Genomic DNA, 11,828 nt, shown 5'->3' with positions numbered 1-11,828 from the left:
CGTGCGTGCTCTGCTTTGTAACCGGTGCTGGCAAAAAGATTTTTCTTTTCTTTTTCTGTGCTGGCAGATTTGTGTGGCCCAGCAGAAGCCAAATGGGACAGAACTGGATCTGTTTAGCTTGGTGGAACTGAGGCCAGAGCAGGCAAAATTCTGCATTTGAAAAAAACTGGGGAGCAGAGATGGTAAAGGGAGGAATGGGGCACCTTGGTGAAACCTCTATGCCTTGGGTTTGGCTACAACTTTCGCATTTTGTCAGCTTGGCCTGCATACACACCGCACATTTAATGCCCAGGGCTCCCCCAAAGCATCCTGGGAGATGTAGTTTACCCACCACAGAATTACCCTTAAAAAACTACAGTTCCCAGGATTCTTTTTTGGGTGGGGGGGTCATGCCCAGAGCCCTGGGCTTGAGAGGACAGGGAATTTAGGCGTTCCATTGTCGTGGGGCGGGGCAGTTTGTGAGTGGGCAAGAGTGACAAAAAGCCCAGTGCCTCACGCCCACCTCTCTTTCTGATATTTTTGTGTGTGGAACACCCATGAAATCAAAAGCAATGTGTGAAAATTTGCAGGCTGCACACTCGTCTTTGAGTGCAGAAGCTCTCGGGTTCATCTTTTGGCATCGCCAGGTAGGGCTGAGGGAGACCTGGAGGGACTCTACCGGTCAGTGTAGACGAAGCTGAGCTAGATGGAGCAATGGCCTGATTCGAAATAAGCTGGCTTCCTATGTTCTTCTGTGTTAAGAGGGGCCGCTGGGAGTCTCTCGCACAAGAGCCCCAAATCTTTGAAACCCAAAGGCGGGTGGGAGTAGCTAGAAGCAAACTCCCAAGTGTCGTTTGCATTGTGAGGTTACTGATCCCCACTGGATGAAACCAAAGGCCTCTGTGTCACGCACAGCATCCTATTGCTTTCACTGACCAGCCAGAAGGTACGAAAAAGCCAATACACAAGGCAGGAATTCAGTAGCCCTCTTCTGGGGAAGTGCATGGGCACTGAGGGGATGTGAGCCTTCATGATTAGGGTGGCTGGACGGTTTGCTAGCAGCTGCAAGCCTGACCAGGGCATCTCAACACCGACCTGCCAGTCTAGCATTTAATAAAACCATGAAATGGTTGTGAAACACCTCTTGCTTTTTGCTGCTGCTAGTGATGTGGTGTGCATTCCTTGTGCTAATGTTCATGTGTTAATTGTGGCTGGAGAAATGTACCTCTGCTGTCCAGGATCTCAGCGCCAGGCAGGCTCCCTTGGTTATCTCCCGCTTGGACTACTGCAATGCGCTCTACGTGGGGCTACCTGTGAAGGTGACCCGGAAACTACAACTAATCCAGAATGCGGCAGCTAGACTGGTGACTGGGAGCAGCTGCTGAGACCACATAACACCGGTCTTGAAAGACCTACATTGGCTCCCAGTGTGTTTCCGAGCACAATTCAAAGTGTTGGTGCTGACCTTTAAAGCCCTAAACTGCCTCAGTCCAGTATACCTGAAGGAGAGTCTCCACCCCCATCGTTCTACCTGGACACTGAGGTCCAGCGCCGAGGGCCTTCTGGCGGTTCCCTCATTGCGAGAAGCAAAGCTACAGGGAACCAGGCAGAGGGCCTTCTCGGTAGTGGCGCCCACCCTGTGGAACGCCCTCCCACCAGATGTCAAAGAGAAAAATAACTACCAAACTTTTAGAAGACATCTAAAGGCAGCCCTGTTTAGGGAAGCTTTTAATGTTTAATAGGTTATTGTATTTTAATACTTTGTTGGAAGCCGCCCAGAGTGGCTGGGAAAACCCAGCCAGATGGGCAGGGTACAAATAATATATTGTTATTATTATTATTATTATTATTGGGATACATCTGAATCTTTTGGGTTTTAAATATATGATTTCCCTTTTCCTGGCCTTCCAGCCATTCAGGCTGTGTCACCCACCTCCTTTAACCCGAATTATTGCCCCCTCCCTTTAGCACCCATCCATAGATTTCCAGGAAAAAACCGTACTTCGCACATGCTCAGAAGCTCCCTTTTATTTCTTCCCCAGCCCGGCTCCAGGGTTCCGTTGAAGCTTGCCCACTTCCCCGGATCACAACCTGCCCCCTCATGGAGCTGGTACGTTGCAATGAGGCAGGAAGCGGGAGGTCGCCGACACAGGTGGGGAGGGACAGGTGTGGCGCGAAATCCCATAATTTCACAAGCACTTGAGGAGGAAAGCATTGCAGGCTGATCCGCGGGGGCAGTTGCAGAGCTTGCCGATCCGGGCGCCTTTCCTGACGGCACACAGGTCACCGAAGGAACACTGTGAGAAGGGGGGGAAAAGGATGGTTGAAAAAGTTGGCCTCTCTTCCCAGGGAACTCTGGGAATTGTAGTTCTGGGGTGGGAGAGCAGGGCTCTCCTCCCGAGAACCTGGCACCCATAACAAACTACAGTTCCCAGATGTCCTGACCACACCCGGGCCAATGAGGACAAGCAACTGGAATTTAATTTGAGCACCCCACAGTTCACCAGAAGCTGTTTTAACTGTTCCCATCGCTATTGAGGGCCTTCTCAGTGATGGCTCCGACCTGGTGGAATGCTCTGTCCCATGAGACCAGGGCACTGCAGGGTTTAACGTCCTTCTGCAGGGCCTGTAAGACAGAGCTATTCCGCCTGGCTTTCAACTTGAACTTAGCCTGATCTTTTATTCCCCTTCCTTCCCTCCCCCTCCCCTTTTTATGAAGATTACCCGCTCTGGGATCCCACAGCTCATTCTCCCCTGGTCTCCATGCTGGCCCAAATAGGACTAATTTAGCCAGCTAGCCCTGGTGATCATCTAATGTTTATTGGAGGGATTTCGCCCCTAAATTGATTTTTGAATTCTGAATTTATTGTTATTCACGTTTTATACTGTATTTTATGCTGGTTCTTGTTGCATCAATTAAGTGTTTTAAATTTGTTGTTAGCCGCCCTGAGCCCGGTTTTCTGAACCGGGAAGGCCGGGGTATAAATAAAAAATTATTATTACTATTATTATTATTAGTAGTAGTAGTAGTACAGCCCCCTCCTTGAGTGGGGAGACAATGGCAAGGTGGACTGGGCAGGGGTTTCTGAACACACAACCACCTCTCTGAGCTCCACAGGCTCTCCAGGACCTCCTGCAGCTCCTCTCTTGACTCCTTCTCTTTTCCTCCTTGCTCTGGCTGCATGGTCTTCCTGATCCTGACCCCCTTCTTCCACCCATGATGCCAGCTGCCTCATGGGGGGGGGCACAGAACCCCACTCCTCCCAGATCATCCTCCCTCCCTGTCTCCTCTGCCCGCACATTCCTGCCCTTCTCAGGCTCCTGCCCACCCTAGACATCAGGATTCTTGGGGGCAGGGAGCCATAACACTTTAAACCAGGCTTCCTCAACCTCGGCCCTCCAGATGTTTTTGGCCTGCAACTCCCATGATCCCTAGCTAGCAGGACCAGTGGTCAGGGATGCTGGGAATTGTAGTCTCAAAACATCTGGAGGGCCACGGTTGAGGAAGCTTGCTTTAAACTTTGCCCAGTGATTTATTTTGTGCTGCCTTTATCGAGGGAGGAGGAGAAGAGCAGAGCCAGGATTACTTAGCCCAAGCTGGCTCTAGTTCCGTCAGCCATTTGCTCTGGCGCCACCTGCTGTTGGGCTCCTAGCTTTGCACCCTATCAAGCCCAATGGGCACTGGTCTCCCCTGGGTGCACCATTGTTAAGGGTGGAGGGCGGACCAGTTTTGCTATTAATCCCTCTTCCCAGGGAACTCTGGGAATTGTATTTCTGTGAGGGGAATAAGGGGTCCCCCCCTCACTAATCCTCTGGGCCCTTAACAAACTACAGTTGCCAGAATCCTTGGGGGGGGCGTGCCTGTGTAAACTACAGTTCCCAGAATCCTTTGGGGGAAGCCATGCCTGTGTGAAGTGGGATGATACTGTTCCAACATTCGCACCAGTCCCTCCCTCCCTGGCCCTCATCCCCTGCATCCATCGGCAACTATCCAGGCAGCGCCCGGTACCTTGGGAACTTGGTTGAATTTCTTCTCCCAAGTGGAGACCTTCTTATGTTGCAGCTTCTCCAGCACCTCCTGAAGTTCATCCAGCTGGAGAGGAAAGGAAGAGGTCGAGGAATTATTAAGGTGTGAGAAGAGCGTCTGGTGTGATTCCTGCTACCATAAGAGGCCAGAGGCAGCTATTATGGCTCGCTATTATGGCCCACCTGTGGCCCTCCAGGTGTTATTGGACTACATCCCCCATCATCCCTGAGCATTGGCCATGCTGGCTGGGGCTGATGGGAAGTGGAGTCCAGCGACATCTGGAGTTGCCAGAGGCTCCCCAACTTCTGCTGTAAGGAATGAGCACGCATTATGGTCAAGAACTTGTAGGCCCCAACTGCTGCGTTGGTGTATGGCCAACAGTGTCTGGAGGACATGAGCTTTCCCGTCCTTTTCCTAAGGACTAGAAACTTGATGGTTTCTAAAAGAAAAAATGCACTTAACTTTTTTCGCTGGAGGGTTGGATCTTTCATAGATCCATTTCTATGCATTTTTTTTAAAGACTCTTGTCCTCAGATGGTTGCCTTCTGTTGAGACTCTAACTCCCATCAGCCCCAACCAGCACAGCCAGGGATCAGGGATGATGGGAGTTGTAGTCCAGCACCATGTCAAAGGCTCCCTAACCCTGACCTTCATCCCACCTAGTAAGAACTTGCATCTTCCCCAACATTTTTTCTGTTGTCCATTTAGGGGTCTCTTAATCATAAGATAAGGGATGCAGGTGGCGCTGTGGGTTAAACCACAGAGCCTAGGGCTTGCCGATCAGAAGGTCGGTGGTTCGAATCTCCGCGACAGTGTGAGCTCCCGTTGTTCGGTCCCTGCTCCTGCCAACCTAGCAGTTCGAAAGCCCGTCAAAGTGCAAGTAGATAAATAGGTACCACTCCGGCGGGAAGGTAAACAGCGTTTCCGTGCACTGCTCTGGTTCGCCAGAAGCAGCTTAGTCATGCTGGCCACATGACCCGGAAGCTGTACGCCGGCTCCCTCAGCCAATAAAGCGAGATGAGCGTCACAACCCCAGAGTTGTCCACGACTGGACCTAATGGTCAGGGGTCCCTTTACCTTTACCTTTAATCATAAGATATTTAGGCGATTAATGGGCTCGATTTCCATAAGAATGAAAAAAGAGAAGCATTCCAAAGGCAAGGAAACACATACAGTTTGTTCTGGAGTGCCACGGGGCATGTCCGTCCCCCCCAGTGTAGAATCAGCAGTGCAGTTAGGTAATGTTACTCTGGACTTAATGGTCTTGCGGGGGGCCTCTTTAGATAGTAATGTGCATTACATTACCTCCTTCAAAATGTGCTCAGCCAGGCCTGGTGTATCAGGGGACCCTGGCTGACCACTCCACTGAGTGGGGCCCTGGACTTCTGCCCCGAAGTCCGACTCTGATGGCGCCAGTGTGGGGGGAGTACCATCTACCTATCTTCCAAAATCCTGCCCTGTCAGCATTGCAGAGCATAATAACTGTACTCCACTCACTGTTACAACATCTGCTGTGATGGCCGCTTACTTAAATGGAAAAATAAAATAAAATGAATAATCCATGAATTTGCCTGTCAACGGCTACTGCTCATGAACAATAGCTCTATGGAACCTGCTTCTGAATACCAGTTCCTGGGAGGCAAGAGCTGGAGAAGGCCTGTTTCTTTATTGCCCCGCTTGCAGGCTTCTCGGAGGCTTCTGATTGGCTGCTGTGGCAGCGGAATGCTAGACTAGATGGAATGTTGGTCTGATGCAGAAGGGCTCAGAGGCTTCTGATTGGCTGCTGTGGCAGCGGAATGCTGGGCTGGATGGAATGTTGGTCTGATGTGGAAGGGCTCAGAGGCATCTGATTGGCTGCTGTGGCAGCGGAATGCTGGGCTGGATGGAATGTTGGTCTGATGTGGAAGGGCTCAGAGGCATCTGATTGGCTGCTGTGGCAGCGGAATGCTGGGCTGGATGGAATGTTGGTCTGATGTGGAAGGGCTCAGAGGCATCTGATTGGCTGCTGTGGCAGTGGAATGCTGGGCTAGATGGAATGTTGGTCTGATGTGGAAGGGCTCAGAGGCATCTGATTGGCTGCTGTGGCAGTGGAATGCAGGGCTAGATGGAATGTTGGTCTGATGTGGAAGGGCTTCTCAGAGACTTCTGATTGGCTGCTGTGGCAGCGGAATGTTAGGCTAGATGGAATTTTGGTCTGATGTGGAAGGGCTTCTCGGAGGCTTCTGATTGGCTGCTGCAGGCAGCAGAATGCTGGAAGGGATGGAATGTTGGTCAGATGGGGAATGTCCAGACGTTTGTGGAATTTGATGCACATAGCCCAGAGAAGCGGCAACTGGAGAAAAGGGCGTGGCTCATTGGCAGAGCATCCATCTTGCATGCAGAAGGTCCCAGGATCAATCCCCGTCATTTCCAGGTAGGGCTGGGAGTGAACCCGGCCTGAAACCCTGGAGTGACCCTGCCAGCCAGTGTAGACCGTACTGAGCCAGATGGACCAATGATCTTCCTTTGTATAAAGGAGCATCCTCTGTTCTCATTACGGTCCAGTACCATCTTCAAATATTTGAAAGACTCTTTCTTTCTTAGATTAGAGCAAACTTGTTCTGTTTCCCCAGAACATAGGACCTGAACCAACACGTTCAAATTGCATGAAAAATAATTTAAAAATAGCCTGCTCCTCAATTTCAGTATTTTACTTCTCACCTGCCCCAATTTTTATGCTCCCCTCCCTGGAAAAATTATTGCAGATGTCCAGGGGGTCAGACTAGATGACCCTTGAACCTTCTCCCAACTCTGATCCTCTCTGCGCCTCTCTCTCTCTCTCTCTCTCTGCCTCTCTCTCTAACATTTTAACAGGGTTCTCCCCCCCCCACCCCCAGTCAATAGCAAATGTTTACACTGATGAATCTGACAGACTAAGTGTGTCAGGTCTGGTTATTAGCAGAGAATTCTGTTCCTCAGCAAGTGGGGAGCATCTTCTGGTCTTGTTTGGCTCATATCCAAGAAATGATGCAATTGGTTCCATGTGATGGGTCCTGGTGGTACAAGCAGCAACAGAGGCCCCCCCTTCTCCCCAACCCTCTATCTCTGCCTCCTGTGGCTGCCTGGCAAACTTGGTCTAAGATAGATACATCCTCAAAGCTGTTTCTGATCCAGCATGTTTCATCTCCTGGCGGAATAAACACCGAAAAACACATGCTAAAATACGTCTCTGGATCCCTGGTTGCCAGCTCTGTTTTCCTCCCAAACAAGTGCAGGTCAGCCTGGTTCTCACAGACAAGATAGCGGAGAATGGGAGGTGGCGACCTGGTTGTGTTTGCTCTTACCGGTCCACAGCCGCGGTCAGACTCTGATCTGGTTCTAAAGAGCCACGCACTTCCCTTTGCAAGCGCTCTCTCATTCTCCCAGCCCCTTGGATGATCTTGCTGGCTTCCTTTGTCCTCCCGCTCTCCTAAAGACTTGGACCAATTCCTGATTGACGGCTAGATTGCATTTATATCCCCACCTTGCCTGAGGCGGTGTACATTTTCCTCCTCATTTAATCCCAACACAACAACCCTGTGAGGTAGGTGAGGCTGGGAAGCAGCAACTGTTCCAGGGTTGCCCAGCGAGCTTCATGGCTGAGAGGGGATTTGAACCCTGATCTCCCAGCTCTACTCTAACCACTACACCACACTGTCTTATTCTGAATTGCGGCGGCAGCTCTGAAGTTGGAGCAAATGAAGAACATAACCCTCTCCTCCCTTGCACATCCCAGTAGACTGGTATTCGCTGACCCAAGGCTAGAGTGTAAGAAGAAGCCTGGTGATTCTGAACTAAGGTCCATCGACCCCAGTATCCTGTCTCCTACAGTGGTCAGCTGGAAAGGATGGGGAACTTTTGGCTCTCCAGATGGGGCTAGACTCCAGTCGTCACCATGCCTTATTATTGACCCATTCCAGACGGGGGCTCATCTTATGGGAGTTTGAGCCCATCGATGTCTGGAGGACCACAGGTTCCACACTCCTAGCCTATGGGGTATTATTATTATTTATTAAATTGGTAAACCGTCCTATGCCTGCAGGACTCAGGGAGTTTCTCAACAGAAAAAAACCAACACAATATGAAAACACAAAATACATAATCGAAACAAGAACAACTCAATATTCCCACACCAACACTTTTTGAAAGGGCATTGGATGTCAATCAGCCAAAGGCCTGGTTAAGTAAAGTGTAAAGGGACCCCTGACCATTAGGTCCAGTCGTGGCCGACTCTGGGGTTGCGGCGCTCATCTCGCTTTACTGGCCGAGGGAGCCGGCGTACAGCTTCCAGGTCATGTGGCCAGCATGACTAAGCTGCTTCTGGCGAACCAGAGCAGCGCACGGAAACGCCGTTTACCTTCCTGCTGGAGCGGTACCTATTTATCTACTTGCACTTTGATGTGCTTTCGAACTGCTAGGTTGGCAGGAGCAGGGACCGAGGAATGGGAGCTCACCCCGTCGCGGGGATTCGAACCACTGACCTTCTGATCAGCAAGCCCTAGGCTCTGTGGTTTAACCCACAGCACCACCCACATCCCAAAGGCCTGGTTAAAGAGTAACATTTTTGCCTGGCACTTAATGAAGGCTCCAGCCGAGCCTCCCTGGGGACAGCATTCCACGTGCGGGGAGCCACAGTAGAAAAGGTCCATTTTTGGGTTGCAGAGGTAGACTGCCTCTGAGACTGGAGGCTCCATTCTTAACAATCATGGCTATCGGCCTAAGAAGTGCTTTGCTGGAGCAGACCAAAGGTACACAGACTCCATCCTGGAGGGCTTGAAGCTGAGTGGTAGACGTTCCCCGTTCAATCCCTGGCATTTTCTGGTAAGCCTGGGATAGTCCCCTGCCTAAAACCCCGGAGAGCTGCTGCTGGTCAGTGCAGACAATACTGAACTAGATGCACCAACGACTGGATTCAGTATAATACATGTTCTTTTTACATTAAGCCCTTTATCCAGAACCGGAGCCGGAAATCTCACTTGATTCTTTAGAAGGTCTGTGGAGTAGTTGCTTTGCATGCAGAAGGTTCCAGCATCAAATCTCCAGCATCTCTAGGGAGAGCTTGGGATGTCCCCTGCCTCGAACCCTGGAGAGCTGCTGCCAGTCAGTGTAGGGAATACTAACCTAGATGGTCCAATGGTCTGACTGTATTAGGCAGTTTCCTACATTCTATGAGACAGGTCCTTCTTCTTCTTCTTCGTCTTCTTCTTCTTCTTCTTCTTCTTCTTCTTCTTCTTCTGCTTCTGCTTCTGCTTCTGCTTCGCATTTTTATTCCACCTTCTCCCCAATACAGTGGTACCTCTGGTTAAGAACTTAATTGGTCCTGGAGGTCTGTTCTTAACCTGAAACTGTTCTTAACCTGAAGCACCATTTTAGCTAATGGGGCCTCCCGCTGCCACCGCACCGCCGCAGCACGATTTCTGTTCTCATTCTGAAGCAAAGTTCTTAACCCGAGGTACTATTTCTGGGTTAGTGGAGTCTGTAACCTGAAGCGTCTGTAACCCGATGTACCACTGTATAGGGATGTGCAACGCATCCCACTGGTTCTGCTCTATACCACAAATCCATTAAGCGGACATCTGTTTTGCCCTGGCAGTAAATATCTTTGGGTACCACTCTTTGGGCATCGGTGTCATGGGATAGTCACCTCCAAATATCTCGAAGGATGGAAGATGGAGCAAGCTTGTTTTCTGCTGCTCCGGAGCGTAGGACCTGAACCAACGCATTCAAATCACATGGAAGGAGATTCCGACTAAACATTTTTTTGGGGAAACTTTCGGATGGGAAAAGCCGTTCCACAGGGGAACGGGCTAACTCAGAACTCTTCTGGGAGGTTTACAAATTCTTTTAAGCTGCGCTTCCCGCATGGCAGAGAGGGTTCGACTTAGATGACCCTAGGGAACCTCTCTCTACTCTACAATTATGCCCAAAGGAGGGTTGCCTATGGGGCTCTCGAACCCCTATGTGCATCCTTGCCCACCGGGTGCAATTATCCGCTGCCCCCTCCCAGCACCGTGGCAGCCCACGGACGGGGACCACCCGCAGACCTCGCCTCTTTTACTCACCAGCTCCTTCTCATGCGCCTGGTAGGTGTGCTTGAAAGGGAACTCCTGGGGTGCCCGGCCGGCTGTGGCGAGGCTTCTGTGTGCCGCCCAAATCAGGCAGAGCAGGAAGGCCACCGAGCCCAGTTGGGAGCGGTCCATTGTGGACAGGATCCGAAAGAGCAAGCTGAAAGCTCAGGGCTGAGATAGAGAGAGAGCAAGACGAGACTGAGAGCTCAGAGCCACAGGAGCTGTCCACAGTGCTGAAGTCTGATGCCTGTTTTTTTCTGGCTTAGCAGGAGAGCGAGCGAGCCTGTCAGCTTCCGAGCCAGGCGGAGGGGTGGGGGTTGTCTTGGGAAGAGAGGGGAGTGAGGTCCCCCCCCCTCAGCCTGTGTCCCCACAGGAGGGGAGGCATGTGGTGGGTGGGTGTGGGGAAGAGAGCTAGGCACACAGCTGGGTGCAAAATTGCTGTTGGCACCCCCCAGGGGTGGGCGCTGCGTGGGGTGCTTAAGCGGGAGAGGGGGCCCCCCCTCTGGCTGACTATTTATCAGAGGTTTACTCTGCAAATTGCAATTTTGGCAAGCGGCGGGAGGCATTAGATTGAACAGAGAGCCTCATCCATCATCTTGGCCGGGGGCCCAGCTTTGCTGGGAGCAGAATGGGCTGCGAATTAGCTTGCTCCCCCGCCCAATAACCGTTGATTCTGATGTTCCTCCCCAAGCATCTCTGAGCCTAATGATCTGCTATTATTCTGTCCTGTTATTATTAGAATTAATCATTGCTGGAGAGCGTCGCTGTGTCCAAAAGCGCTTAGAAATCCTGGCCTTGTTTATCTGTCTTCATTCTCCCTCTCTCCCTCCCTATGCCCTCCTGTATTGAATACCTAGATCACTTGCTTTGCATGCAGAAGGGCCTGGGTTCAGTCCTCAGCTAGGGCTTGTCTGAAGCCTTGGAGAGCTGCTGCCAGTCAGTGTAGGTAATTCTGAGCTGGATGGATCAGTGGTCTGCTTCGGTAGGAAGCAACTACCTATGTCCCTCTGTAAAGCAGCCCTTTACTCAGAACCATGAGGACTAGATCCTTAGAGTCATAGAACTGTAGAGTTGGAGGGTCATTTAGTCCAACCTTTAGCTAAAGAATCCATGACAGATGGCCATCCAACCTCTGCTTTAAAACCTCCTTTGAGAGCACACCACCTCACAAGGGAGTCCATTCCACTGTCAAACAGTTGTCAGAAAGTTTTTCCTAATGTTTAGTTGGAAACTCCTTTGTTGTAACTGGAGGCCATTGGTTCAGATCCTACCCTCCAGAGCAGGAGAAAACAATCTTGCTCCGTCTTCTATGGCAGGGACGTCCAACTCCCAACAGACAACTCTACTCACAGTGTAAAAAACTGGCAGTGATCTACCCATTGTCGTTTGATGGATCAATGTTGTTGAGTTGTTGTTTTTTTAGGAAGCAAAGACATATGAATATACGAATGAATGAAACTGAATGAGCATTGCGATATACACAGAACATAATAAAAAGTCGATTATATAAAACACACAGCTGAGGGTCCTGAATCTGCAGTCAAATAGTGGACCTTAATCTGATAATCCACTAGGAAGCAAAAGTTGCTGAGCTTTTTTTGGAAGGGCAAAGTTGTTCAGCTTTTCTTAGGAAGCCAGAGCAGTTGAGCTTTTTTTTTAAATTCTTTTTAATTTTTTTATTTTGTGGGGAAGGAGATCCCTGAGGGACTAGAGATCTACCAGGAACACCCCACAAT

The 11,828-nt window shown here is 50.5% G+C and overlaps 1 protein-coding gene across 1 annotated transcript; it reads right to left on the bottom strand.

Annotated features, from left to right (window-relative positions):
• Positions 1 to 1,992: 1,992 nt before the first annotated feature.
• LOC310751890 (cocaine- and amphetamine-regulated transcript protein-like) lies at positions 1,993 to 10,490 on the bottom strand. Its single transcript, XM_083591646.1, has 3 exons — positions 10,087 to 10,490; positions 3,989 to 4,072; positions 1,993 to 2,276 (listed from the first exon to the last, which is right to left on the bottom strand). Exons 1-3 carry the CDS (start codon positions 10,222 to 10,224, stop codon positions 2,169 to 2,171), a joined length of 330 nt encoding a protein of 109 aa, XP_083447772.1. The 5' UTR covers positions 10,225 to 10,490; the 3' UTR covers positions 1,993 to 2,168.
• Positions 10,491 to 11,828: the final 1,338 nt, after the last annotated feature.

This window comes from Podarcis filfolensis (genome assembly GCF_964270895.1).
Source record: "Podarcis filfolensis genome assembly, chromosome: 16".
NCBI classification, from domain to species: Eukaryota; Metazoa; Chordata; class Lepidosauria; order Squamata; family Lacertidae; genus Podarcis; species Podarcis filfolensis.
The sequence above is the reverse complement of the archived record's forward strand: the minus strand, read 5'-3'. Positions and strand labels throughout refer to the sequence as shown.

What these genes read in the sequence shown, in the direction of transcription:
- LOC310751890 (XM_083591646.1), bottom strand. Translation starts at nt 10,224, where the DNA reads ATGGACCGCTCCCAACTGGGCTCGGTGGCCTTCCTGCTCTGCCTGATT. An exon ending in AGGCGCATGAGAAGGAGCTG is followed by an intron (nt 4,073 to 10,086) that starts GTGAGTAAAAGA and finishes TTTCCTCTCCAG; the next exon opens with CTGGATGAACTTCAGGAGGT. An exon ending in AATTCAACCAAGTTCCCAAG is followed by an intron (nt 2,277 to 3,988) that starts GTACCGGGCGCT and finishes CCCTTCTCACAG; the next exon opens with TGTTCCTTCGGTGACCTGTG.